The sequence below is a fragment of the Heptranchias perlo genome, chromosome 34 (genome assembly GCF_035084215.1).
Source record: "Heptranchias perlo isolate sHepPer1 chromosome 34, sHepPer1.hap1, whole genome shotgun sequence".
In the NCBI taxonomy this organism is placed as follows: Eukaryota; Metazoa; Chordata; class Chondrichthyes; order Hexanchiformes; family Hexanchidae; genus Heptranchias; species Heptranchias perlo.
The window spans coordinates 22,271,585-22,299,216 of record NC_090358.1 but is presented as its reverse complement, the minus strand read 5'-3'; the positions used below and the strand labels follow the sequence as shown (position 1 = coordinate 22,299,216).

The following is a 27,632-nucleotide window of genomic DNA, read 5'->3' as shown; positions in this document are numbered from 1 at the left end:
AGTAATTAGATCAAAGTGTATTTTATGTGATGCAAACCTTACTGACCTTTTGCTTCTATTAAAGTCGTTGGAATTGCAGACCATAAAACAACCTGTATGACCTTCTCCTTCTGAACTTTGACATTTGGATAGGGATATAAATTGAATTTCTGACTTTCTGACTACCATGTACCATGTTACAGACAGGAGGAACAAGAGAGAGAAGCTCAGAAGAGTATTGACTATAGAAGTATTCAATTAAATAGAGAAACAGGAGAGATTGCAACAGAAAGAGCTTTGATAATTTCAGTAGTTAATTTGATCCAGTTCTGTGAGTTTTTAGCATGTCAGGTGTGGGATCATGTGATGAGCCTACGATAACTTTGAAAATCAAGAAATGCTCTTTGCTTTTAAAATTAGACCGAAAGGGGGCTAATTTTAACCTAACCCATTGGGTGGGAAAGGAGTGGGTTCGGGTCAGCTGCCTGCTTTACACCCTGAAATCACTGGGGAGTAAAACGGGTCGGGGTGTAAAACAGTCGGTCGACCCGATCGAATCAGCCTCCCGCTGGGCGGGATAGGTTACAATTAGCCCCAAAGAATCAATTGTGACAGGACTTGCAGCCACGTCAAGAATATAATTTACAGCTGACCCTGATCAATGTGTCACAGATGACGAGCAATATTCTGCTTGTACCAAGGTCTGAGAAATTGCACATTTACTATTTGTTACACAAAAGCAACAGAAAACATCAAGTGATTGGACTTCCAAAACACAGCTATTTATCAAAGAGATTTTACATTTCTATATTTAGACTAACAGATTTAGATCGCATTTGCACACAGCTGGCAAACTGTGCAGTTTTTGAGGCAGTGTCTAATAATTCCAACAGTTCTTCTATTTCAGGTCTGTGGTTTTGATAGCACTAGTTGATGCAACTGAATAAAAAGCGAATCTTATTGAGTATCAATTGCATTTAGAGACCAACAGTAAAAATCCAGCCTAAGGTGATGAATTGAAGGCTATCACTTACTGATAGGGATTAGAATTACAAGTAGATTTGTCCTATGACAGTCTGATGCTAGTACCAGGTGATCGTAATCCTTAGAAAATAGCACCACATTATATACAATTTTGGCTGCAAGAAACCACTAATTATAAGCGTTACCTGAGGCACTGAAGGCTGAGGGTGCCTCTTAGGCCAAAGTGATAAGTCGCAACAGTGTCTTCCAACACACAGCGTCTAGTGTAGAAGTGACTGTGGTATTATGTGCCTGATATTAATCCTTGGTTATCAACACCGGAGACATAAAAATCACTTATTAAATAATATCCACCACGAGTCTTCACTCTGCACCATTTCATTACAAATCAAGTATAGCTCTTGTTTGATGTACTTTCCTTGTACAAACTGAGTTCTACTCTGTAATCTATAGGTGGGATCAGTGTTTGAACTTTAGTAGCCTACAGTTTAGAACATAAGAGACATAAGAAATAGGAGCAGGAGTAGGTCATACGGCCCCTCGAGCCTGCTCCGCCATTCAGTGAGATCAAGGCTCATCTTCTCCCTCAACTCCACTTTCCCATCCGATCCCCATATCCCTTGATTATAAGAACATAAGCTGGAGAGAGCATGTAGTCTGAGGTGAACTGGGAGACAGGCTGTTGATTCGCATTCTTGATCTGTTGACTGGTTTGACGCTATTGACTTGTCTTTACCAGGTATTGAAAATAGTGGAATAAAAATAGAAAATGCTGGAAACACTCTGTAGGTCAGGCAGCATCTGAGGAGAGAAAAACAGACTTAACGCTTCAGGTCGATTACCTTTCACCCGAACTGGAAGATGTTGGAGATGAACAGCTTTCAAGCAAATACAGAGCCGGGGTCAGGGGGGGTAGAGAAAGAACAAAAGGGAAAGGTCTGTGATACGGTGGCGGGAAGGAGTGATTAAATGACAAAAGTGATCATGGTGCAAAGCAAAAGGGGGTTATAATGAGACAAGCATAGAAACAAAAGATGGATCCAGAGGAGGTACAAATGGTTGCAACAGAATAGCAGAGGGGGAGTGAAACATGGAAAATCTGGCAAAGCAGAGAGGATTTCTGAGGCCCGAGAATGTGGCGGAGAAAGGTGGCTGATAGGGCAGAAGGTGAGGACAATGGGGACCCTATCATGGTTCTGGGAGAGAGGAGAACAGGTAAGGGCGGAAGTAGGGGGAGTGGGGCAGAACATGGTCGAGGGCTCTGTCAACCATGGTTAGGCTGAGGAAAAACAACAACATTTCGGAAGCTCTGCTGTGGAAGGTGGCAACGTCGGAACAGATGCGACGGAGACGGAGAAACTGGTAGAATTGAATAGAGTCCTTGCAGGAAGCAGGGTGGGAGGAAGTATAATCAAGGCAGCTGTGGGAGTCAATGGGTTTGTAGCAGGCTTTGATAGAAGGCTATCCCCAGAAATGGAGATAGAAGCAGTCGAGGAAGGGACGAGTCCGAGATGGACCATATGAAGATACGGGAGGGGTGGAAGAGGAGTTAGCAGGAACCAGCAGCAACACAGTCATCATTGTAAAAAGAGGACAGGTTAGGGGACCTGTTTTTCCTGAGAGGGATATCCCTGCTTATAGTTCAGGTGCTAAACAGGCAAAACATAATGTTCAAAGAGCTGAGACTTTTGGGTTTGTGGCACCCTTCGATTTGTTTAATTTCTGAGTTCTGTTTTGTGAGCATCAAAGTTTTCTGATAGAAAGGAACTCCATTACCTTCTGCTACAGAGGTTGGGATGTGGAAATCTAATGAAGAGCTGATTGTGTCATTTAGGTATTGTTGCTGTAGGCCCAGTAGAAAACAGAGATAAATCTCTTGCAAAACCAGTTAGGAAAATAAGTCATTCAAAAAAAAAGCTTAGAATAATCAGTTAATAGAATAGAATCATAGAATGATACAGCACAGAAGGAGTCCGTTCGGCCCATCATGCCTGTGCTGGCTCTTTGAAAGAACTAAAGAGGACTGTAAAATTTAGCTGAAGGTTTCATTTTGCAACAGCTAATTATGTTTCCACAATTCAAGGAAAACAAAAAATTAAAGGATGTTGGAAAAGACCAGGGTAATGGAATCAGAATGACATAGAGTTAGAATTGGCAGAGGTACGATGGGCTGAAAGGCCTCCTTCTGTGACAATACTGTGACTGTTTACAAAGGGTGCCAGATCAAGCAGTGTGCTGTTCGAACCAATAATAGCAGTTGTTTTAAGACTGCAAGAACATGTAATCATCGTTGTACTATGCAGAGAGGGCAGAGAGCAACGACCTTCAGCTCTGTGAGGAACACAATAAGTGACTCGGTTCTTTGGGTCCAGAGTCACTATAATGATGTGGTTACTCCCAAGATTACAGTCCAAAGTTAACTGCATTTTCAAAGTTCCCATCCAGCAATTAGTGGCAAACAGAATTAATTTATTTTTATTGAAGATAATTAACTCGCTCTAAATAAATATATACTTCCCCATTTTTCCGACCTTGAAAAGGGCAAAACTTCCTTTGGATCCTCATCTAGTAAAAGATAAATTATAATATTGTAATGGAAAATGTCAAAGACAATTAATAGAGAGCTGTGTAATCCTCAAAGGAAAAAGGGAACCTGCTCCAGAGTATCCAGGAAATACTAGGCGATGTTCTAGTAAACATATTTGTAAATGTTTCAGAATTGGTTTAGAAATTGAACTGTTCACCATGTGATAGTCATTCCAAGTATTAAATTCTCTCGAGTTAAATGCAGTTATTCTGATTTAAAGGAGAACACTACCAGCAGCTGGCAACTGATCCCAGCCCATTAGACAATATCTGTCATTAGGAAGCAAGCGAGACTCTGTTTCTCATAATGAAAGCTGGAGGATCCACCATGTCCGTTACCTGGGCAGGAATACTCCAGGCAGGAGGCTTAATATTATACTGGTGTAAACCTGTCCTGTGTACAAATCTGGAGTAAACCAGTCATGATGTACAATTCTGGAGTAAAGCTGTCCTGGTGTACAAATCTGGAGTAAACCTGTCCTGGTGTACAATTCTGGAGTAAACCAGTCCTGGTGTACAATTCTGGAGTAAACCAGTCCTGGTGTACAATTCTGGAGTAAACCATTCCTGGTGTACAGTAATGAAATAAACTTGTCCTGGTGTACAATTCTGGAGTAAACCAGTCCTGATATACAATTCTGGAGTAAACCAGTCCTGGTGTGCAATTCTGGAGTAAACCAGTCCTGGTGTGCAGTTCTGGAGTAAACCAGTCCTGGTGTGCAATTCTGGAGTAAACCAATCCTGGTGTACAATTCTGGAGTAAACCAGTCCTGGTGTGCAATTCTGGAGTAAACCAATCCTGGTGTACAATTCTAGAGTAAACCAGTCCTGGTGTACAGTTCTGGAATAAACCTGTCCTGTTGTACAATTCTGGATTAAACCAGTCCTGATGTAAAATTCTGGAGTAAACCAGTCCCGGGGTACAATTCTGGAGTAAACCAGTCACGGTGTACAATTCTGGAGTAAACCAGTCCTGATGTAAAATTCTGGAGTAAACCAGTCCCGGGGTACAATTCTGGACTAAACCAGCCCCGAGGTACAATTCTGGAGTAAACCAGTCCTGATGTAAAATTCTGGAGTAAACCAGTCCCGGGGTACAATTCTGGAGTAAACCAGTCCCGGTGTACAATTCTGGAGTAAACCAGTCCCGGGGTATAATTCTGGAGTAAACCAGTCCTGATGTAAAATTCTGGAGTAAACCAGTCCTGATGTAAAATTCTGGAGTAAACCAGTCCCGGGGTACAATTCTGGAGTAAACCAGTCCCGAGGTACAATTCTGGAGTAAACCAGTCCTGATGTAAAATTCTGGAGTAAACCAGTCCCGAGGTACAATTCTGGAGTAAACCAGTCCTGATGTAAAATTCTGGAGTAAACCAGTCCCGGTGTACAATTCTGGAGTAAACCAGTCCCGGTGTACAATTCTGGAGTAAACCAGTCCCGGGGTATAATTCTGGAGTAAACCAGTCCCGGGGTATAATTCTGGAGTAAACCAGTCCCGGTGTACAATTCTGGAGTAAACCAGTCTCGGTGTACAATTCTGGAGTAAACCAGTCCCGGTGTACAATTCTGGAGTAAACCAGTCCCGGGGTATAATTCTGGAGTAAACCAGTCCCGGTGTACAATTCTGGAGTAAACCAGTCCTGATGTAAAATTCTGGAGTAAACCAGTCCCGGTGTACAATTCTGGAGTAAACCAGTCCCGGTGTACAATTCTGGAGTCAACCAGTCCTGATGTAAAATTCTGGAATAAACCAGTCCCAGGGTATAATTCTGGAGTAAACCAGTCCCGGTGTACAATTCTGGAGTAAACCAGTCCCGGGGTACAATTCTGGAGTAAAGCTGTCCTTATGCACATAATTGTACCAATACATGAATAATTTAGAGTTGACTCTGTGGTCAGTATTCCAGTCTGTAACGATCACTGAAGTCTATTCTGAGACAATTCTAGAGTAAACCACTGTGAACAGCTTCCTCTGTATGTAATGTTAATGGCCCTTTCCTATTTAGCACAGAAGTCAACATTTGTCTTTTCACAGGAAATATATAACTTCACATTAATTGATGCCCCCATTTAACTATAGTTTAAAAAATGAAGCCAACCTATTTAAAATGTCCAGAAGTCAATAGAAACACTATTTTCTTTAGACTGGATATATCACGAATAGAACCAGTTTACATAATGGGGGAGTTTTAACTATCAAAATCAAGCAGAAGTCTGATACATGTGTGCAAATCATTACGTCAATAGGACCCCGGTGGTCTGGGTTAGGCGCCCATCATGGCCTCCCCCACTCAGTGAAAATTGCTCTGAAGACTGAGGAGGCCACAAAAGGTAAGTGTTAAAGCTTCCTTTGTGGGGCCCCACAGGGAAAGTCTCGGCCTCTGCTTCCCCAAGCTCCCCCCCTCACCACCACTCGTGAGACTCTGCTGCAACCCCATCCCGCTTATTATCTTCCAGCCGGCGAGGGAGCCTCCAGACTTTACGATTCTAACCAGTGTCCACCGGCCAGCTGCCTCTTTCCGTTCCTTTCGCGCTCGTCCCATCCCCCGCCAACCCAAAAGCCGCTCCCAGTTAAAATTCACCCCCCCCCCCGCCACCATAGTCTAAATATCTTGCACAATTCAAAGAAGGACCTGAAATTACAAATAGGTTTCTGTGATATTCTGTAATTTGAACATGAAGATCTCATCAAATTGCCTCAATCTTTTGTCAGCATTTATTCGTCTTATGGTTGTGGTCTTTAAATGTTCGCAGTACAGTTGTCAACAAGATGACTGAATTGTACTGTCCCCTTAATTGTGGCACTCTACATAAAGCTCAGCAGGAACTAGAAAGCATTGATAAATCATTTATTTGGTAGATCAACTATTCAAACCCTGTCACTCCCATGAGTCAGCTGCTTTATGTCTCGATAGTCTCTGTCATTTTCATTGACATTATTGAACAAGATAATAGCGCTGTTACAAAGTTCACCCTTAAACGTGGGGCATTATTATGCATTGATGTGATAATCATGGGGAACCAGTCAATGACAAATTGCCGTTGCTGTTGCTGCCTCCATTAATTTCTTCTGAGCTGCTGAGGAAACACTTAACTTTTGCCTGCACCATTTCTTCTGTTTTGGGAATGGGAACCTGAAATGAAGAGTTTTGATACAAGCAAAATGTAGCTTGTCTTTTACTTACTTTCTTGTTTCATTCTGCATATTCATTGCTTTGAATAGTCTCTTTCAATTACTGGAATAAACCAGTCCAGGTGTACATTATTGAGATAAACCAGTCCTTGTGTACATTATTGAGATAAACCAGTCCTTGTGTACATTATTTAATAAACCAGTACTGGTGTACATTATTGAGATAAACCAGTCCAGGTGTACATTATTTAATAAACCAGTCCAGATGTATATTAATGAGATAAACCAGTCCAGGTGTACATTATTGAGATAAACCAGTCCAGGTGTACATTATTTAATAAACCAGTCCAGGTGTACATTATTTAATAAACCAGTCCAGGTGTACATTATTTAATAAACCAGTCCAGGTGTACATTATTGAGATAAACCAGTACTGGTGTACATTATTGAGATAAACCAGTACTGGTGTACATTATTGAGATAAACCAGTACTGGTGTACATTATTGAGATAAACCAGTACTGGTGTACATTATTGAGATAAACCAGTACTGGTGTACATTATTGAGATAAACCAGTACTGGTGTACATTATTGAACAAACCGGTCCAGGTGTACGTTACTGGAGTAAACCAGTCCTGGTGTACATCATTGGAGTAAACCAGTCCTGATGTAGTCAGACTGCAATGAGGTCCTGACTATCGAGGGACGATATGTCCTATGAGAGTTTCAATTAGCACCAACAGTTTTGAAGATTGTGACGCACAAAATGACTGAGGATATTGTTGCTAAAGCATGAATAATAGCTATTATATGATGATTATCAGTGTTACAATCTCTGATAATGCCTCTTGCTTAGTGTTTTTTGTGGCTCTATTAATTCTGTTAATGATAAGCATGATTGAAATGTTTCCACAGGGTGATATAGGAGGAGAGCGTGTGCTCCAGAAGAGGTGGACTACATTCCTGAAAGCCCAACTATCCTGCTCACTTCCTGATGATGGCTTCCCATTTAATGTTATTCAGGATATGTTTGTTCTCTCTCCTGGAAAAGAATATTGGAAAAACACAACCTTTTATGGAGTATTTAGTTCACAGTGGTACGTGAATATAACATTATCTATTCTTATTCAAGCTAGAAACTAAAGCTCTCACCTGCCCCAATTTATTCAGGACATCCTGATCTTGCAGGTCATTTTCAATAAGGTCCTGATTTTTAAATGTTCCTTGGACGATCCCAATCTTCAAGAATTCTACTTGGAGTTACAAAGATGTGGGGGATAAAGGAAGCATGGTGTGTGCTTAAATTGTTTCCCTCCACCTCCCCCCGCGCCCCCCCCCCCCAAACACTTCTCAGTCGGAGAGATTAACACCTACCGTATTTTGATGGTACATAGTTTCAGGCTTAAGAAACATATCATGAGTTTTATAAATAAGGTCATAGAGTACAAGAGTAAAGAGGTTATGATAAATTTGAACACGGCAGAGGACTGTGTGAGTTGGGCATCTCATTGTACAATGGACATTAAAGCCATCGAGAGTGTACAGAGTATATCCATTAGGATGGATAAAAAGAAAGATTTGCATTTATATAGCGCCTTTCATGACCTCAGGACGTCCCAAAGCGCTTTACAGCCAATGAAGTACTCCTGAAGTATAGTCACTGTTGTAATGTAGGAAACGCGACAGCCAATTTGTGCACAGCAAGATCCCACAAATAGCAGTGAGATGTTGGTTGAGGGATAAATATTGGACAAGACACCAGGGTGAACTCCCCTGCTCTTCTTCAAAATAGCACGATGGGATCTTTTATGTACACCTGAGATGGCAGACAGATCCTCAGTTTAACATCTCACCCAGTGATGATGGAGAAGTGTATTTATGGGGAGAGATTTGAGATACAACAGCTATTTCCACGAGAGCAAAGGCTAACAGATTTAATAGAGATTTTTGAAATTAGGAAGGATTTTGATGAGGTGAATAGGGCAAGGCAGTGACATCAATTTAAAATTGTCAGTAAGACGGCCATAGTATCATACATAGTATGTTACAGCACAGAAGGAGGCTATTCGGCCCATCGTGCCTGTGCAGGCTCTTTGAAAGAGCTATCCAATTAGTCCCACTCCCCTGCTCTTTCTCCACAGCCCTGTAAATTTTTTCCCTTCAAGTAATTATCCAATTCCCTTTTGAAAGTTATTATTGATCTGCTTCCACCGCCCTTTCAGGCCGTGCGTTCCAGATCATAACAACTTGCTGCGTAAAAAAATGTTTCCTCAGGTCGCCTCTGGTTCTTTTGCCAATCACCTTAAATCTGGTTACCGACCCTTCTGCCACCGGAAACAGTTTCTCCTTCTTTACTCTATCAAAACCCTTAATGATTTTGAACATCTCTATCAAATCTCCCCTCAACCTTCTCTATTTTGAGGAAAATAACCCCAGCTTCTCCAGTCTCTCCACATAGCCAAAGTCCCTCATCCCTGGTACCATTCTAATAAATCTCTTCTGCACCTTCTCTAAGGCCTTGACATCCTTCCTAAAGTGTGGTGCCCAGAATTGAAGACAATACTTCAGCTGAGGCCTAACCAGTGTTTTATAAAGGTTTAGCATAACTTCCTTGCTTTTGTACTCAATGCCTCTATTAATAAAGCCAAGAATCCCGCATGCTTTTTTCACAGCCTTCTCAACTTGTCCTGCTACCTTCAAAAATTTGTGTACATATACCCCCAGGTCTCTCTGCTCCTGTACCCAAAATTGTACCATTTAGTTTATATTGCCTCTCCTCATTCTTCCTACCAAAATGTATCACTTCACACTTCTCTGCGTTAAATTTCACCTTCCACGTGTCTGCTCATTTCATCAGTCTGCCTATGTCCTCTTGAAGTCTGTTACTATCTCCACATTGTTTACTACATTTCCGAGTTTTGTGTCATCTGCAAATTTTGAAATTATTCCTTGTATACCCAAGTCCAGGTCGTTAATATATATCAAAAAGAGCAGTGGTCCTAATACCGACCCCTGGGGAACACCACTGTACAATTCCCACCAATCTGAAAAACATCTGTTCACCGCTACTCTCTGCCTTCGCCAATTTTGTATCCACACTGCCACTGTCCCTTTAATCCCACGGGCTTTAATTTTGCTTACAAGTCTATTATGTGGTACTTTATCAAATGCCTTTTGGAAGTCCATATACACAACATCAACTGCACTACCCTCATCAACCCTCTCCATGAAAGAGCTTCACGAAAGAACTCAATCAAGTTAGTCAAACGTGATTTCCCTTTCATAAATCCATGCTGACTTTCATTTATCAGTCCATACTTTTCCAAGTGCCAATTATTTTTGTCCTAGATTATTGTCTCTAAAAGCCCTCAACCCCTTTCCTTCCTTGGTTGTCATTCCGCATGAACCACGACTTCTGGCTGTTCCCCTTCCCCCCTCAAAATGTTCTGCACCCTCTCAGTGATGTCCTTTACCCTGGCACCAGGGAGGCAACACACCATGTGAGACTCATGTGTGGGTGCAGAAAAGCCTGTCCATCCCCCTAACTATCAAATTCTCTGCAACAAATGCATTTCTACATTTTCTTGTGCCCCCCTCTGTGCAGCCGAGTCTCCCACAGTGCCGTGGATTTGCTCCTAACTGCACGCACCCGAGGTGTCGACACCCTCTCTGGGATTCAACACTGAATACTGATTTGTGAGTGCCACACTCCCAAGGGACTCCTGCACTGCCTGCCTGTTCCTCCCAGTCTGTCTGGTGGTCACCCACTCCCTCTCCGCCTGAACTCTCTGTAGACCACCTCCTGAAACGTGCTATGCACAAAACTCTCAGCTTCCCGTATGCTCTGTAGTGACACCACCCCTCCCTCAAGCTCGAGCAGTTGGCGGCACTTCCTGCATATGTGGTTTTCCAGGACACACAAAGTGTTCTGGAATTCCCACATGGCACAGGATGTGCATGCGACCGGCCCCATCTGGCCTGCCATGTTAGCCAACAGTTATTTAAACTGTTTAGCTTTAAGGCTATTTAATTGTTTACCTAACACTAAAACACTGACCATTAAACTAAATATTGGTTAACACTAACCGCCAACAATACTTAACCAAAAAACTAAATATTTATCTGTATTGTGACATCACTTTTCAATGATTTTTATCTCTCTCTCTCTGGTGCTCCTTTATACCGGGCCACTGGGGAGGGTGGGAATTCCCGTGCTTTCTCTGGGCTGCTCTCCTTCTCCCTCTCTCCACTGCTCCTTTATACCGGGCCGCTGGGGGGGGCGGGGGCGGGGGGATTCCCGTGCTTTCTCTGAGCTGCTCTCTTCGCTGCTCCTTCAGTCAGGAGAGTGGTACAAAGACATTTTGTTTCTTCTTGTTAGACCATGGAATGGTTTGCCATGTCAATGATGGCGGAGTCCAGCACGTGAGTGCAAAAGACAAGGCTGAAGCGTTTGCAACCATCTTCGGCCAGAAGTGCCGAGTGGATGATCCATCTTGGCCTCCTCCCAATATCCCCACCATCACAGAAGCCAGTCTTCAGCCAATTCGATTCCTTCCACGTGATATCAAGAAACGGCTGAGCGCACTGGATGCAGCAAAAGCTATGTGCCCCGACAACATCCCGGCTGTAGTGCTGAAGACTTGTGCTCCAGAACTAGCTGCGCCTCTAGCCAAACTGTTCCAGTACAGCTACAACACTGGCATCTACCCGACAATGTGGAAAATTGCCCAGGTATGTCCTGTCCACAAAAAAGCAGGACAAATCCAATCCGGCCAATTACCACCCCATCAGCCTACTCTCAATCATCAGCAAAGTGATGGAAGGTGTCGTTGACAGTGCTATCAAGCGCCACTTACTCACCAATAACCTGCTCACCAATGCTCAGTTTGGGTTCCGCCAGGACCACTCGACTCCCAGACCTCATTACAGCCTTGGTCCAAACATGGATAAAAGAGCTGAATTCCAGAGGTGAGGTGAGAGTGACTGCCCTTGACATCAAGGCAGCATTTGACCGAGTGTGGCACCAAGGAGCCCAAGTAAAATTGAAGTCAATGGGAATCAGGGGGAAAATTCTCCAGTGGCTGGAGTCATACCTAGCACAAAGGAAGATAGTAGTGGTTGTTGGAGGCCAATCATCTCAGCCCCAGGACATTGCTGTAGGAGTTCCACAGGGCAGTGTCCTAGGCCCAACCATCTTCAGCTGCTTCATCAATGACCTTCCCTCCATCATAATGTCAGAAATGGGGATATTCGCTGATGATTGCAGAGTGTTCAGTTCCATTCGCAACCCCTCAGATAATGAAGCAGTCCGTGCCTGCATGCAGCTTGGGCTGATAAGTGGCAAGTAACATTTGCGCCAGACAAGTGCCAAGCAATGACCATCTCCAACAAGAGAGAATCTAACCATCTCCCCTTGACATTCAACGGCATTACCATCGCCGAATCCCCCAACATCAACATCCTGGGGGTCACCATTGACCAGAAACTTAACCGGAGCAGTCACATAAATACTGTGGCTACAACAGCAGGTCAGAGGCTGGGTATTCTGCGGCGAGTAACTCACCTCCTGACTCCCTAAAGCCTTTCCACCATCTACAAGGCACAAGTCAGGAGTGTGATGGAGTCAGGAGTTTCTGCACATTCCTTTTAACGGACGGAAAATCGCGCTTGTCACGTTGTAATTACACCCTCCTACCAGTGATGGCACTGTAGCCCATCAGTTTCCCATCACCCAGTTTCCCATCCTGTATTCCAGTTAAACTCCTATCCTCCAAACAACTCTATTTCTCTGCTTCCCAAAGTATCATGTTTAGCTATTTAAATATAAATAATATCAAATCAAAATATGGTGAAAATAAGTACAGAACGCATGACTTTAAAATGAAGACTGAATTATATCTGCTCGTCCCACTCCATTTATCCCATGCCATCTCACCCTGCGTCACCTGAAGACTACACTTGGTCTTGATCCCCTTTGTGCCATAGGAGATTTATTAAACAATCCCAGCAATGCTCTAGTGATGTTAATAGTGAGCTGTTACTACTGTCTGCTTCACAAATGTCACTCACAGCAGCAAGTACATTTTGTTCCTCCCGTTAATGGAGAGTTTTTATGGAACGCCACCATTTAAAGGTTGGGGACACCATTAACACGACACTGGAGATGGCGCCGGTGAAGAGGATGTACCTGAGTACATAAAATAAAAACCGGGAGAGAGGTAAAACGGGCTGCCGATTCGCTATCACCCCCTTTTACTTTGTTGCTCAAAGTCAAAATGTCCCCTGTCGTGTGATGCATTTCTTCTGAAGCACACTACAACTGATGAATCCTGGTTCAGCAACAGCGGCCTACACAGTGCGCCCAAATCAATGTTTTGCGCAAGCCAAAAATGCAAACAGATTAAGCAAAACTTGGCCATAAAGTACAGTCCGATTAAACAAGCACAAAACAGGTCAAAAAGGATGGGCCGCCTTATGATGTAGTTTTTACAGCATTATTCTGAGTTTATGTATTTATAAACAAAATAATTGTTGATTGTTTAGATGGTAATATTTGAAATTAGGAAACTAAAATTCTTTGTGTGGGAAAGTTTCATTTTTTGAGAAAATTAATAATTGAAGGACAGAAAGTTACTTCAGTAGTTATTTTAAGAGCATAAGAAATAGGAGCAGGAGTAGGCCATACGGCCTCTCGAACCTGCTCCACCTTTCAATCAGATCATGGCTGATCTTTGACCTCAACTCCACTTTCCTGCCCGATCCCCTTATCCCTTAATTCTCCATGAGTCCAAAAATCTATCCATCTCAACATTGAATATACTTAATGACTCAGCATCCACAGCCCTCTGGGGTAGAGAATTCCAAAGATTCACAACCCTCTGCATGAAGAAATTCCTCCTCATCTCAGTCTTGAATGGGCGACCCCTTATCCTGAGACTATGCCCCCTAGTTCTAGACTCGCTAGCCAGCAGAAATAATCTCTCAGCATCTACCCTGTCAAGCCCCCTCATAATCTTATATGTTTCAATGAGATCACCTCTCATTCTTCTAAACTCCAGAGACTATAGGCCCATTCTACTCAACCTCTCTTCATAGGACAATCCTCTCATCACAGGAATTAATCTAGTGAACCTTCTTTGCACCGCCTCCAAGGCAAGTATATCTTTCCTTAGATAAGGAGACCAAAGCTGTACGCAGTACTCCAGGTGAGGTCTCAATAAAGCCCTGTACAACTGTAGGAAGACTTTCTTACTCTTGTACACCAACCCCCTTGCAATAAAGGCCAACATGCCATTTGCTTTCCCCTAATTGCCTGCTGTAACTGCATACTAACTTTTTGTGTTTCTTGTACGAGGACACCCAAGTCTCTCTGAACACCAACATTTAATAGTTTCTCACCCTTTAAAAAATATTCTGTTTTTCTGTTCTTCCTACCAAAGTGAATAACCTCACATTATACTCCATCTGCCACCTTCTTGCCCACTCACTTAACTTGCCTATATCCCTTTGCAGACTCTTTGTGTCCTCCTTACAGCTTACTTTCCCACCCAGCTTTGTATCGTTAGCCAACTTGGATACATTACACTTGGTCCCTTCATCTAAGTCATTAATGTAGATTGCAAATAGCTGAGGCCCAAGCACCAATCCTTGCGGCACCTCACTAGTTACAGCCTGCCAACCTGAGAATGACCCGTTTACCCCACTCTTTGTTTTCTGTCCGTTAACCAATCCTCTATCCATGCTGATATATTACCCCCAACCCCATGAGCCCTTATGTTGTGTAACAACCTTTTATGTGGCACCTTATCAAATGTGTTTTGAAAATCCAAATATACTACATCCACCGGTCCCCCTTTATCTACCCTGCTAGTTAGATCCTCAAAAAACTCTAATGAATTTGTCAAACACGATTTCCCTTTCATAAAACCTTGTTGACTCTGCCTAATCATATTATGATGTTCTAAGTGCCCTGTTACCATTTCCTTAATAATGGATTCCAGCATTTTCCCAATGACCGATGTCGGGCTAACTGGCCTGTACTTCCCTGTTTTCTCTCTTCCCTCCCTTCTTGAATAGCAGGGCAACATTGCTACCTTCCAGTCCACTGGGACCATACCAGAATCTAGAGAATTTTGGAAGATCATAACCAATACATCTGCTATCTCTGCAGTCACCTCTTTTAGAACCCTAGGATGTAGGCCATCAGGTCCAAGGGATTTGTCGGCTTTTAGTCCCATTAGTACTTTTTCTCTAGTGATATTAATTGTTTTAGGTTCCTCAATCTCATTTACCTTTTGGTTCCCCACTATTTTTGGAATGCTTTTTGTGTCTTCTACTGTGAAGACAGATACAAAATATTTGTTTAACACATCTGCCATTTACTGATTCCCCATTATAATTTCTCCTGTCTCAGACTCTAAAGGACCAACGGTCACTTTTGCTTCTCTCTTCCTTTTTACATACTTGTAGAAGCTCTTACAATCCATTTTTATATTTCTTGCTGGTTTACTTTCATATTCTACTTTCTCCCTTTTTATCAATTTTTAGGTTGTCCTTTTTTGGTTTCTAAAACTTTCCCAATCCCAAGTTTAATTACTCTTCTTGGCAACATTATAGGCCTCTTCTTTCAATCTAATACTCTCCTTAACTTCTTTAGTTAGCGACGGTGGATCACTTTTCCCGTGGAGTTTTTATTTCTCAATGGAATGTGTATTTGTTGAGAATGATGAAATATCTCTTTAAATGTTTGCCATTGCTTTTCAACTGTCAAACTCTTTAATTTAATTTCCCAATCTACCTTTGACAACTCGCCCCTCAGACTATGTAATTGGCTTTATTTCACCGTAAGACTCTAGTTTCTGACTTAAGTACATTAGTTTCAAATTCAATATGAAATTCTATCATATTGTGATTACTCTTCCCCAGAGGTTCTTTTACTGTGAGATTACTAATTAACCTATCTCATTACATTATACAAGATCTAAAATAGCCTGTTCCCTGGTTGGTTTCATGACATATTGCTCTAGGAAACTGACTCGAATACATTCCATGAACTCATCTTCCAAACTACCGTTGCCAATTTGATTTGCTCAGTCTATACGAAGATTAAAGCTCCCATGATGACTGCATCGCCTTTGTTACAAGCTCCTATTATTTCATGATTAATACCCTGTCCAATGGTATTACTACTGTTAGGGGGCCTATAAACTAGTGTTTTCTGTCCCTTGTTTTTTCTAATTTCCACCCATATTGATTCTACTTCCTGATCTTCCGAGCCAAGATCCTTTCTCACCACTGTCCTCATGTCTTTCCATTATTTTTAGGGCTACACCCCCTCCTTTTCCATTCTGCCTGTCTTTTCTAAATGTCATGTACCCTGGAATATTTAGTTCCCAACCTTGATCATTTGCAACCAAGTCTCTGTAATGGCTATTAGGTCAAACCCATTTATCTCTGAATCTATATTTAATCACTATTATTGGTAAACTCTCTGTCCCTTCCTGCCACACTCTGCTTATCTTTACCCAAGTCACTACACTGTTCTATTGTCTTAACTTTTCTCATTAGATTTCTAAATTTCCTCTCACCTGACCCCCTCCCCGCCCTCTTTTTAGTTTAAAGCCCTATCTACAGCCCTAGTTATTCGGTTCGCCAGGACACTGGTCCCAGCCCGGTTTAAGTGGAGCCCGTCCCATCGGAACAGCTCCCTCTTTCCCCAGTACTGGTGCCAGTGCCCCATGAATCGAAACCCCTATTTTTTGTGCAAATATTAACAGATTTCCATTTTTAAAAAAATATTCCAGTCTGCTAATAGACATTATCCATAAGATGTATAGTTTTTACTGAATAGTGATCCCTGATGATTAAAATAAATAAAGTTTATTATTATATCATGAAAAAGTGAAGTCCAACAGAGATTCATCAAAGATATATATAATTAGTGGGATTCTACACCGTTCGTCTCTGTTTCAGGCTTCTATAGTTGCTGATGTTTGCTTGGTAGAACATTTTCTAGCACAGTTAAGTCGTTACACAGAAAATGAGTATCCGATTTAGAACATCCTGTTTAAAGAAAGGAGCAAGTGAGAAATGAACCGTTAAGTATTGCACTTTTTGCAGCTTGCAAAATTAGCAGTTGTTTTCTGTCACTTATAGTAACAACTGCAAGGCTGGTTTTCTGTAACTTGTACTGAACACCATGGCATGAATTAGAGGATCCTGTGAATACAATCATGTACAAATGCCATTACAGCTTTCAAAAGGTTAACGGGCTATATTTGAAAACGGCAAAGGAAATTTTAAGTTGTAAGGACTGGAGAAAAAGCCACGGACTTGACCATTGTGCTTATTTGCTGGTTCTGTTCTCAGGTACAAGGGTGGTGCAGCCTCTTCAGCTGTTTGTGCCTTCTCCATGGGGGATGTCAAGAGGGCCTTCAACGGAAGGTACATGGAAGTGAACCGGGAGACACAGCAGTGGTATCCTTACAACCATGTTGTCCCAGAACCAAGACCAGGCGCTGTAAGTATCACTGATATAAGAACTGGCCTTGTTCATGTTGACCTTTTGAGGAACACATTGCTATTTTAATGTCCATGCGCAAAGGATTTTATGCTTTATTGTAACGTAGTGTACATTGACAAACTTGGTTCTCATTTGCATTCTGGAATATTCACTGATCTTTCTATACGTCAGTAAAATCAAGCATAGAGCGCACACTTCCTTTCCACAAACCTTACTTCCTGTTGTCACAATTTTTGATCACGATTTTCGGTCAACACTTATCGTTGTAAATTGCTAGGTCATCATTTCCCGTGCAATTTTACCTTGCCAGCTGTCACAATGTAGTTGCAGGCTCTGGCCACGGGGTGGTTCTGTGGTTGGGTTTCTGAAGTCTCTCTCCCAGCTCTGTCGCCATCTTGTAGATATAAACAAAGTGTTCATGAGCTGACCGTAGACCATGGGCGATGTACTGGTATTGTTTCTACAAGTCTCGTCGTGCAGTTAAACTAAAAAAAACCCGAATGAAGCTAAATTTATCTCTGCTAATTATAATTATCAACAAGAGTAAAACAAACATTTATTTAGCAGCTTTCAGTCTAAAAGCAAATGAAAATCAGGCAGGTTCTATAGCTTAATGAAATTATTAATATGAAGCATAACAGTTGATCCATATTAATCACATCCAACACTAGCCTTCCAATTAATTCCACAATTCTCTGTTCCTATGAAGTTAACGGTTTATCCTGGGACGATTTGTCTATGCCCCAATTCTCCCCGGCCCCCTTTTATGTGTAAGTTTTGCCTTTATACCGTGTGGATTAAGACGGGGTGATTTGTGAATCATTTGTATCTCCATATGAGTATAGCAGTTTTGAAAGTATTTCTAAGACGCCCACCACTTCACCTCCATATGTATGTCCTGCTGCTCCTTTGCAGTACTACTCTTGTCTTGTTGCGCTTTTTTCAAGTCGTGAAACTACTTTCAGATCCCATTCCAGCTTCTCTTAGTATGCGAGCCCATGCTCTGTAGGGCATGCCTGATCAAAAAGGTTCCTCTATTCCCCCATGATTCAAATCGCGAGTGCCTCCACATGTGGAACAACGATACAAGCTTTTGGAATTTGACACTGCATCATCACTAAGAAGTTTTGACTGGTCTGCAGCTGTTCTTCATTTAAGGGCTCATTAGTTGCTTGAAGGGTGTGAAGGAAGTGTTATTATACGTGTGTCATTAACCGTTCGATTACCCGTCACTTCCCATTAACAAATTCATGGTACATGAAATCACCTGCAGCAAAACTGCTCTTACTCCCCGTTTTCACCGACAGCATTGAAAATGGACAAAAAAATAAGATTATATAAACATTCACCTCATATCTTCATTTGTGCACCCAGTGCTAAGCTGTTGTTGTTAAAATAGCAAAAAAATAATTAGCTCCAGGGCAGCAGTAGTTTCCCAAGAAAAAAAGGAGGCATTGCTGTTTAGGGACCGAAGTAGGCCATTCATCCCCTCGAGCCCGTTCTGCCATCCAATTAGATCTTAGCTGATCTCTATTGCAATTCCATTTTCCAAGACAGCTGGACCTATTTTGTGCTAGTGTACAGCACCAGGTTCTCAAGAGAAGTCTATCAGCTCCAAATGTCTCATATAAGAGCCACAAAATGCAATTAATGTTTACACTGCAATTTAAAAGGGATAGTATGCTATTTGCAGCAGCAGGTTCACATTTTGAAAGCGTGCTTAATTCCCGCTGATAATCCTGTGGAGTGTGGGTATAGTTTAGTCCAGCTCTTTCAGCAGTGAAAAAACTTAAGATCCCACTGCTTTCAATGTGTCGGAACCCTGAGGCTAGACTGGTGCTTAATAGAGCACACAAATACAATTTGGAGCAAAATGTCTTGTAGACAGCACTGTGTTAGACAGACCAGAGCGGCTGGGTTCGAAATATTTCTGCAGTAAAGAACGCACCGCATTTATATAGGCCTGGAATTTGCTCTGAGCAGCAAACGTACGGCGCCCGCCGCTCATTAGATTTAAACTTGCCCACAAATGATCCACGGGCTTTAGTGCGGGAACATCCTCTAATGATGAGCTGCAAAGAGTGCAGCGTCCCCTCCCGGGCATCTGTGAGCTGTGTGAGCGGGGAATGGAGCTCTCTGTCCCCCTCAATCAATCAGACTGAAGCATCCTTGACAAGCCGCCACCAGGAAGTGAAAGCTACAACAGTAAATTCAATGTAAAATCAGTTAGAGAAAGCGAAATAAAGAGAGGGTAAGAAGTATTGAATTAAAAGACAGAGATAAAAGAAACAGAAACAAAAAGTAAAAAAAAAATTAAAATTAAAACTTTTTAAAAAAACTCCAACAACAATTAAAATTGGAAGGAATGAGACTCCACGTTTTTAAAAGTTAATTTTCAATGCCAGAGAGGTTGTTTAGCAGTCATTAAGACTTAGTTAGTTTAGACCTAAAAAAACCAGTGTACCTTTTTCTGTGTAGATTAGTTTGTTTCCAGCTGGTCCATCCATTTCACCGGTGAGCTGTCCTTCCCACATGATACAGCACAGAAGGAGGCCATTCGGCCCATTGTGCCTGTGCCGGCTCTTTGGAAGAGCTATCCAATTAGTCCTGCACCCCTGCTCTTTCCCCATAGCCCTGCAGATTTTTCCCCTTCAAATATTTATCCAATTCCCTTTTGAAAGTTATTATTGAATCTGCTTCCACCATCCTTTCTGGCAGTGTTTTCCTGATCATAATAACATGCTTTGTAATTTTTTTTTTCCTCATGTCACCTCTGGTTCTTTTGCCAGTTACCTTAAATTTGCGTCCTGTGGTTACCGATCCTTCTGCCACTGGAAACAGTTTCTCCTTATTTACTCTATCAAAACCGTTCATGATTTTGAACACCTCTATTAAATCTCCCCTTAACCTTCTCTGCTCTAAGAAGAACAACCCCAGCTTCTCCAGCCTCTCCACATAACTGAAGTCTTTCATTCCTGGTACCATTTTAGTAAATCTCTTCTGCACCCTCTCTAAGGCCTTGACATCCTTTCTAAAGAGTGGTGCCCAGAATTGAACACAATACTCCAGCTGAGGCCAAATCAGTGTTTTATAAAGGTTTAGCATAACTTCCTTGTTTTTGTACTCTATGCCTTTATTAATAAAGCCAAGGCTTTTTAACAGCCTTCTTAATTTGTCCTGCCACATTAAAAGACTTGTGTACGTCCACCCCCAGGTGTCATCTGCAAACTTTGAAATTATGCCCTGCATACCCAAGTCCAGGTCAGTAATATATATCAAAAAGACCAGTGGTCCCAACACCGACCCTTGGGGGACAGCACTGTATACTTCCCTCCAGTTTGAAAAACAACCGTTCGCCATTACTCTCTGCTTTCTGTCCCTTTGCCAATTTCTTATCTACGCTGCCTCAGCCCCTTTAATCCCATGGGCTTCAATTTTGCTAACAAATCTATTATATGGTACTTTATCAAACGCCTTTTGAAAGTCCATATGCACAACATCAACCGCACTACCCATAGAAACCATAGAAAAGATACAGCACAGAAGGGGGCCATTCGGCCCATCATGCCCGCGCCAGCTCGAAGAACATCCAGGTGCCCATTCTAATCCCACCTTCCAGCACTCGGTCCGTAGCCCTGCAGCTTACAGCACTTTAGGTGCAGGTCCAGGTACTTTTTAAAAGAGTTGAGGGTCCCTGCCTCTACCACCAATTCGGGCAGCGAATTCCATACACCCACCACCCTCTGGGTATAAAGGTTTTTCCTCATGTCCCCTCTAATCCTTCTGCCAATCGTCTTAAATCCATGTCCTCTAGTTCTTGAACTCTCCGCTAGGGGAAACAGGTACTTCCTGTCTACTCTATCTAGGCCCCTCATAATTTTGTACACCTCAATCAAGTCTCCCCTCAGCCTCCTCTGCTCCAAGGAAAACAACCCCAGCCTATCCAATCTCTCCTCGTAGCTGCAATTTTCAAGCCCTGGCATATTCTTGTAAATCTTCTCTGCACTCTCTCCAGAGCAATTACGTCCTTCCTGTAATGTGGTGACCAGAACGGCACACAATACTCCAGCTATGGCCTTACCAGCATTTTATACAGTTCCATCATTACATCCCTGCTTTTGTATTCTATACCTCGGCTAATAACGGAGAGCATTCCGTATGCCTTCTTCACAACCTTATCTACCTGTACTGCCACCTTCAGGGACCTGTGCACATGCACTCCAAGGTCTCTCACTTCTTCTACCCCTCTCAATATATTCCCGTTTACTGCGTATTCCCTTTTACTGTTTGCCCTCCCTAAGTGCATTACCTCACACTTCTCCGGGTTGAGCTCCATTTGCCACTTTTCCACCCACTCCACCAACCCATTGATATCTTCTTGGAGTCTACAGCTATCCTCTTCACTATCAACTAACCAGCCAATTTTTTCCAATCATGTCCCCTACATTCAAGTCCAAATCATTAATATATACCACAAACAGCAAGGGACCCAACACTGAGCCCTGTGGCACACCACTGGAAATGGATTTCCATTCGCAAAGACGTCCATCGACTTTTACCCTTTGTTTCCTGTTACTGAGCCAATTTTGGATCCAATTTGCCACATTACCCTCTCCGTTACTTCATTAAAGAACTCAGTCACATTAGTGAAATACGATTTACCTTTAACAAATCTGTACTAGCTTTCATTTATTATCTGATATTTTTCCAACTTCCAATTAATTTTGTCCCGGATTAATGTCTCTAAAAGTTTCCCACCACTGATGTTAGACTGGGTTTTATACCTGATCAACTACAGTTTGGCTGTTGGAGTTCTCCCTGGTGTTCTGGCCGATATTTATCCCTCAACCAACATCACTAAAATAGATGATCTGGTCATTATCACATTGCTGTTTGTGGGACCTTGCTATTGCAAAATTGACTGCCGCGTTTCCCACATTACAACAGTGACTACACTTTAAAAGTACTTCATTGGCTGTAAACCGCTTTGGGATGTCCTGAGGTTGTGAAAGGCGGGATATAAATGCAAGTCTTTTTTTTGATTGTCACTGGGTAAGAATTAATGGACTGTAGAGAGCTCAGATTAATAATACAGTGTAATTCATCATAATGCTCCGTGTTACAGTGACACAATTCAACACGCTGGAGAGGGCTTCCAACTTGTCTGATTATGTTGAAGTAACAAATGGTTCTCATTATTATATATCCTAGATAATTAGCAACTGTAGACTCAGAGAAAAAACAGAGCGATTAGGGGCTGGCAATTAAAAGCTCACGAATCCCCCTGTTGGGCTCTAATTAGAATGTTGATGCAAGGCTGTTTGGGAAAATGCCCTCCGAAACGGTTGGAATTCACCCAACTGCTGGAACAAAGTTCAAAAATACTTTTCAAACATTTGGATTTCACTGAATATCTAAACCTTTGAAATCAAGGATTGATCGAGTGCAGCGCTGTCTACCCAGCTCATAATCCTTACTACCGTATGATTCATTGTCTGTAGTTAAGTGGATTGTACTTCAATTTGCTAACCCACGTTAGATCGTGGGGGTGATATGGAAATGCTATGACACAGCTGGTGCATATTAAAATATCCAAATCGCCCAAAGACTGTCCTGTTCAAGTGCCCTATAAATTCTAATGGGATTCCAAAAGGCTTGTTAAACTTGAGGTCTCGCTCAACTCGACCGCATATCGGAGAACCGGATGTTTGGCTGGAAAATCGGAAGCACCACCAATTGGTCCTGCTGACCTCCTTACCTGGTTCTCCAATTTGTGCTCTGAATAAGCCAGGAATGGTGTCTCACAGTTTCGGAGCCGTGATGTGGAATTTGTCTCATTGTGAATCCGAGGGGATTTAGCACAGACTATAATGTAAAGCAGAAGAAAGACTTGCATTTATATAGCGACTTTCACAACCTTATTACGTCTCAAAGTGCTTTACGGCCAAAGAAGTACTTCTTGAAGTGTATTCACTGTTGTAATGTTGGGAAACATGGCAGCCAATTTGTGCACAGCAAGGTCCCACAAACAGCAATAAGACAATGACCAGATAATCTGTTTTTTAGTGATGTCGGTTGAAGGATTAATATTGGCCAGGACACCGGGGAGAACTCCCTTGCTTTTCTTCGAGATAATGCGGTGGGATCTTTTACGTCCACTTGAGAGGGCAGACGGGGCCTCGGTTTAACATCTCATCTGAAAGACGGCACCTCCGACAGTGCAGCACTCCCTCAGTACTGCACTGGAGTGTCAGCCTAGATTTTGTGTTCAAGTCTCTGGAGTGGTTCTTGAAACCACAACCTTGTGACTCAGAGGCGAGAGTGCTACTCACTGAGCCAAGGCTGACACTTTTAATATACCTCTGTAATATTTACAGTTACATGTCTGTGTTATGTTTGCAGTATTACTTGAGCATCGGCACAATCAGTGTATCAATACCAGCAGGGGGCAACTGGTTTACTGGACACCCACGGTGAAAGGGAGAGAGTGACGATTTCCCACATGCAGATAGCTCACTTTGAGGGACCTCAGTTATGTGGAGAGACTGGAGAAGCTGGGGTTGTTCTCCTTAGAGCAGAGAAGGTTAAAGGGAGATTTAATAGAAGTGTTCAAAAATTCAAAGAGTTTTGATAGAGTAGATGGGGAGAAATTGTTTCCACTGGCAGAAGGGTCGGTAACCAGAGGAGATGAGGAGAATTTTTTTTACGCAGCGAATCTGGAATGTATTACCTGAAAGGGTGGTGGAAGCAGATTCAATAGTAACTTTCAAAAGGGAATTGGATACATACTTGAAAAGGAAAAAGTTGCAGAGCTATAAGGGAAAGAGCATGAGAGTGGGACTAATTGGATAGATCTTTCAGAGAGCCGGCACAGGCACGATGGGCCGAGTGGCCTCCTTCTGTACTGTATGATTCTATGACTTTGCCACCCTCCGGCAGTCCTGATGTATTTTATTCCAATTAAAAAGAATTGACAGGACAGAAAATAGAATTGTGGTATAGGAGGTCGTGTAAGTTTGCCTTTAATGAGCGTAAACGAAGGGCCAGATTTGACCAGCGACATTTGCACAACTGCACAACAGGAAAAAAACATGATTTGGTTGTTTTGTTCTTGTTGCGTTGGTACTGACAGCACTGTACTGCAGGCCTGGGACAAGCATGAGGAAAATCATGGGATCAGTCCCAAAAGTGCAACGTAATGAAGGGTTTGATACAGACATTGAACCAGACATCATTCTCTGAAGGAAACATTGGGGGCAATTTAAACCTAACCCGCCTGGTGTGAAGCTTGACAGGATCGCATCGGGCGCCCATTTTACACCCCGCCTAATTTTACTTTCAACTGAAGTCAATGGAGAATAAAATCGAGCGGGGTGAGAAACGAGTGCCCGATGCGATCTTGTCAGTTTCCCGCCAGGCGGGTTAGCTTAAAATGACCCCCATTGTCTGCATCTGGCGATTACACCAGTAATTTTAAGCGCCTCGTGCCCATTTCTAGCGAGGCTCCATGTCAATAGTGGAACCTCGCAAACTTATCCTCCGAGAACACTGCGTTCCTCCAATTTTGGCCTCTTGTACCTTCCCCACTCCCTTCGCCCCACCATTGGCGGCCGTGCCTTCATCTGTCTAGGTCCTAAGCTCTAGAATTCCCTCCCTAAACCTCTCCTCCTTTAAGACCGTCCATAAAACCTACCTCTTTGGCCACCTGTCCTAATATCTGCTTATGCGGCTCGGTGTCAAAGTTTGTCTGATAATCGCTCCTGTGAAGCGCCTTGGGACATTCTACTACATTAAAGGCGCTATATAAATGCAAGTTGTTGTTACCCTTCAGACACGCTTAGAGTTAATTAATTAATTAATGCTGATCTAAGTTTCTTACGTTATCCCTCACAGTGCATTACAGACACAGTAAGGGCCATGAACATAAATTCTTCGTTCCAAATGCCAGACAAGGTGTTGAATTTTGCTAAGGACCACTTTCTGATGGAAGAGATTGTGAGGAGCCAGCCCCTGCTGATGAAAAAGCACGTGAAGTACACCCAGCTTGCCGTGGACAGAGTCCAGACTATCCAGGGTCACTATGACGTGCTGTTTGTGGGCACAGGTACAGATTTCCAATCGGACAGCTTCTCTCCACCTCACGGAGATTACCTGGAAATCAAATACTTTATGATAACTCATGCGACAAAAAAAAAGACGTTTTTTGTAGAGAATTGACTGCACGGTGGTGTATCACTGCATTCATTGCCATTCCTTCCTGAATTTGGGGCAGATAGAAATCAATAACTGTAGATGCAATGGTCCCATTTGGTTTTAACCAAAGGGATAATCACATTGCTTTTGTCACTATATTTAATACAATGCACACAGAACATCAGAATACAAATAAGATATCGCTTGTTTCTCCCCGCGTGCTGCGGGAGTTCCACAGAGCTGTGCAAGTTCTAACTGTCCATAAACCTGAAGGCAATCACTGCGAGTGGCCCACAGATTTCAATCTAAAAGAGACCAGCTATTTTCTTAAATAAAAACAGAAACTGCTGGAAATTACTCAGCAAGTCAGGCAGCATCTGTGGAGAAAGAAACAGTTAACGTTTCAAGGTCGATGATCTTTCGTCAGAACTGGAAGAAGTTGAAGATTAAACAGTTTTTAAGCAAGTACAGAGCCAGGGAAAGTGGGAGAGGGGGGAATGAAGAGGCGGGGAGGAAAGAACAAAAGGGAAGGTCTCTGATAGGGTGGAGGTCAGGGGTGATTAAATGACAAAAGGGATGATGGTGCAAGGAAAGGAGGGTGGGAATGGGACAAGTAAAGAAGCAAAAGATGGATCTAGAGGAGCTGTAAATGGCAACATCAGAACCATTACAAGCACCCGCTGTCCGAAAAAATGGGAGCAGTGGTTATGATCTGAAGCTATTGAAATCAATGTTGAGTCCAGAAGGTTGCAAAGTGCCTAATCGAAAGAAGAGGTGCTGTTCCTCGAGCTTCCGCAGAGCTTCATTGGAACAGTGCAGGAGGCCGATGACAGAGAGGTCGGAGTGGGAGTGGGACAGGGGATTAAAATGGCAAGCGACCGGCAGGTCAGGGTCACGCTTGCGGACTGAGCGGAGATGTTCAGCAAAGCGATCACCCAATCTGCATTTGGTCTCCCCAGTATAGAGGAGACAGCATTGTGAGCAGTGAATACAGTATTCTAAATTCAAAGAAGAACAAGTAAATCGCTGTTTCACCTGGAAGAAGTGTTTGGGGCCCTGGATGGTGGGAAGGGAGGAGGTGAAGGGGCAGGTGTTGCATCTCCTGCGCTCACGCGGGGAGGTGCTGTGGGAAGGAGAGCGGGTGTTGCGAGTGCTGGAAGAGCGGACCAGGGTGTCGCGGACGGAGCAGTCCCTTCGGAATACTGAAAGGGGAGAGGAGGGGAAAAAGTGTTTGGTGGTGGCATCACGCTGGAGGTGGCGGAAATGGTGGAGCATGGTACGTTGAATGTGGAGGCTGGTGGGGTGGAAGGTGAGGACAAGGGGGACCCTATCGTAGTTCTGGGAAGAAGGGGAAGGGGGCAGGGCAGGGCAGAAGTGTGGGAAATGGTCGAGGACCCTGTTAACTACAGTAGAGGGGAATCCTCAGTTGAGGAAAAAGGAAGACATATCGGACGCACTGGTGTGGAAGGAGGCATCGTCAACAGATGCAACAGAAACAGAAACTGGGAGAAGGGAATAGAGCCCTTACAGGAAGCGGGGTGGGAGGTTGTGTAATCAAGGTAGCTGTGGGAGGCAGTGGGCTGATAGTAGATATTGCTTGACAGCCTGTCCCCTGAAATGGAGATAGAGAAGTCGAGGAAGGGAAGGGAAGAGTCAGAGATGGACCATATGAAGGCGAGGGAAGGGTGGAAATTGGAAGTAAAGTTGATGAAATTTTCCAGTTCGGGGCGAAAGAGAGGTGAGAGAGGGGACCTGAGTAGGACTGGAGCAAAGAAGGTTCCACGTTTCCAAAAAAAAGGCAGGCATAGCTAGGACCCGTACGGGTTCCCATAGCGACACCTTTTATTTGGAGGAAGTGAGTGGAGTCAAAGGAGAAGTTGTTCAATGTAAGAACAAGTTCAGCCAGGCGGAGGAGGCTGGTGGTGGATGGAGACTGGTTGGGCCTCCATTCAAGGAAGAAGCGGAGGGTTCGCAGGCCGTCCTGGTGGGGGATGGAGGTGTAGAGGGACTGGACGTCCATGGTGAAAAGGAGATGGTTAGGGCCGGGAAACTGAAAATGGTTAAAATGGCGGAGGGCGTCAGAAGAGTCGCGGATGTAGATCGAAAGAGATTGGACAAGGGTAGAAAAAATAGAGTAGAGATAGGAAGAAATAATTTCCGTGGGGCAAGAACAGGCTGGAACGATGGATCTACCGGAGCAGTCCTGTTTGTAGATCTTGGGAAGGAGGTAGAAGC

General features: G+C 43.1%; 1 protein-coding gene across 7 annotated transcripts in view; it reads left to right on the top strand.

Moving 5' to 3' along the window:
* The window catches only part of sema4ba (sema domain, immunoglobulin domain (Ig), transmembrane domain (TM) and short cytoplasmic domain, (semaphorin) 4Ba), a 341,741-nt gene that overhangs the window by 303,453 nt on the left and 10,656 nt on the right, over positions 1-27,632 (top strand). For all 7 annotated transcript variants that reach the window (XM_067971587.1, XM_067971584.1, XM_067971585.1 and 4 more), the window contains 3 exons: positions 7,598-7,779; positions 17,051-17,201; positions 25,098-25,308. In XM_067971587.1, coding sequence (XP_067827688.1) covers positions 7,598-7,779; positions 17,051-17,201; positions 25,098-25,308 — 544 coding nt within the window. The remainder of the gene's footprint in view (positions 1-7,597; positions 7,780-17,050; positions 17,202-25,097; positions 25,309-27,632) is intronic.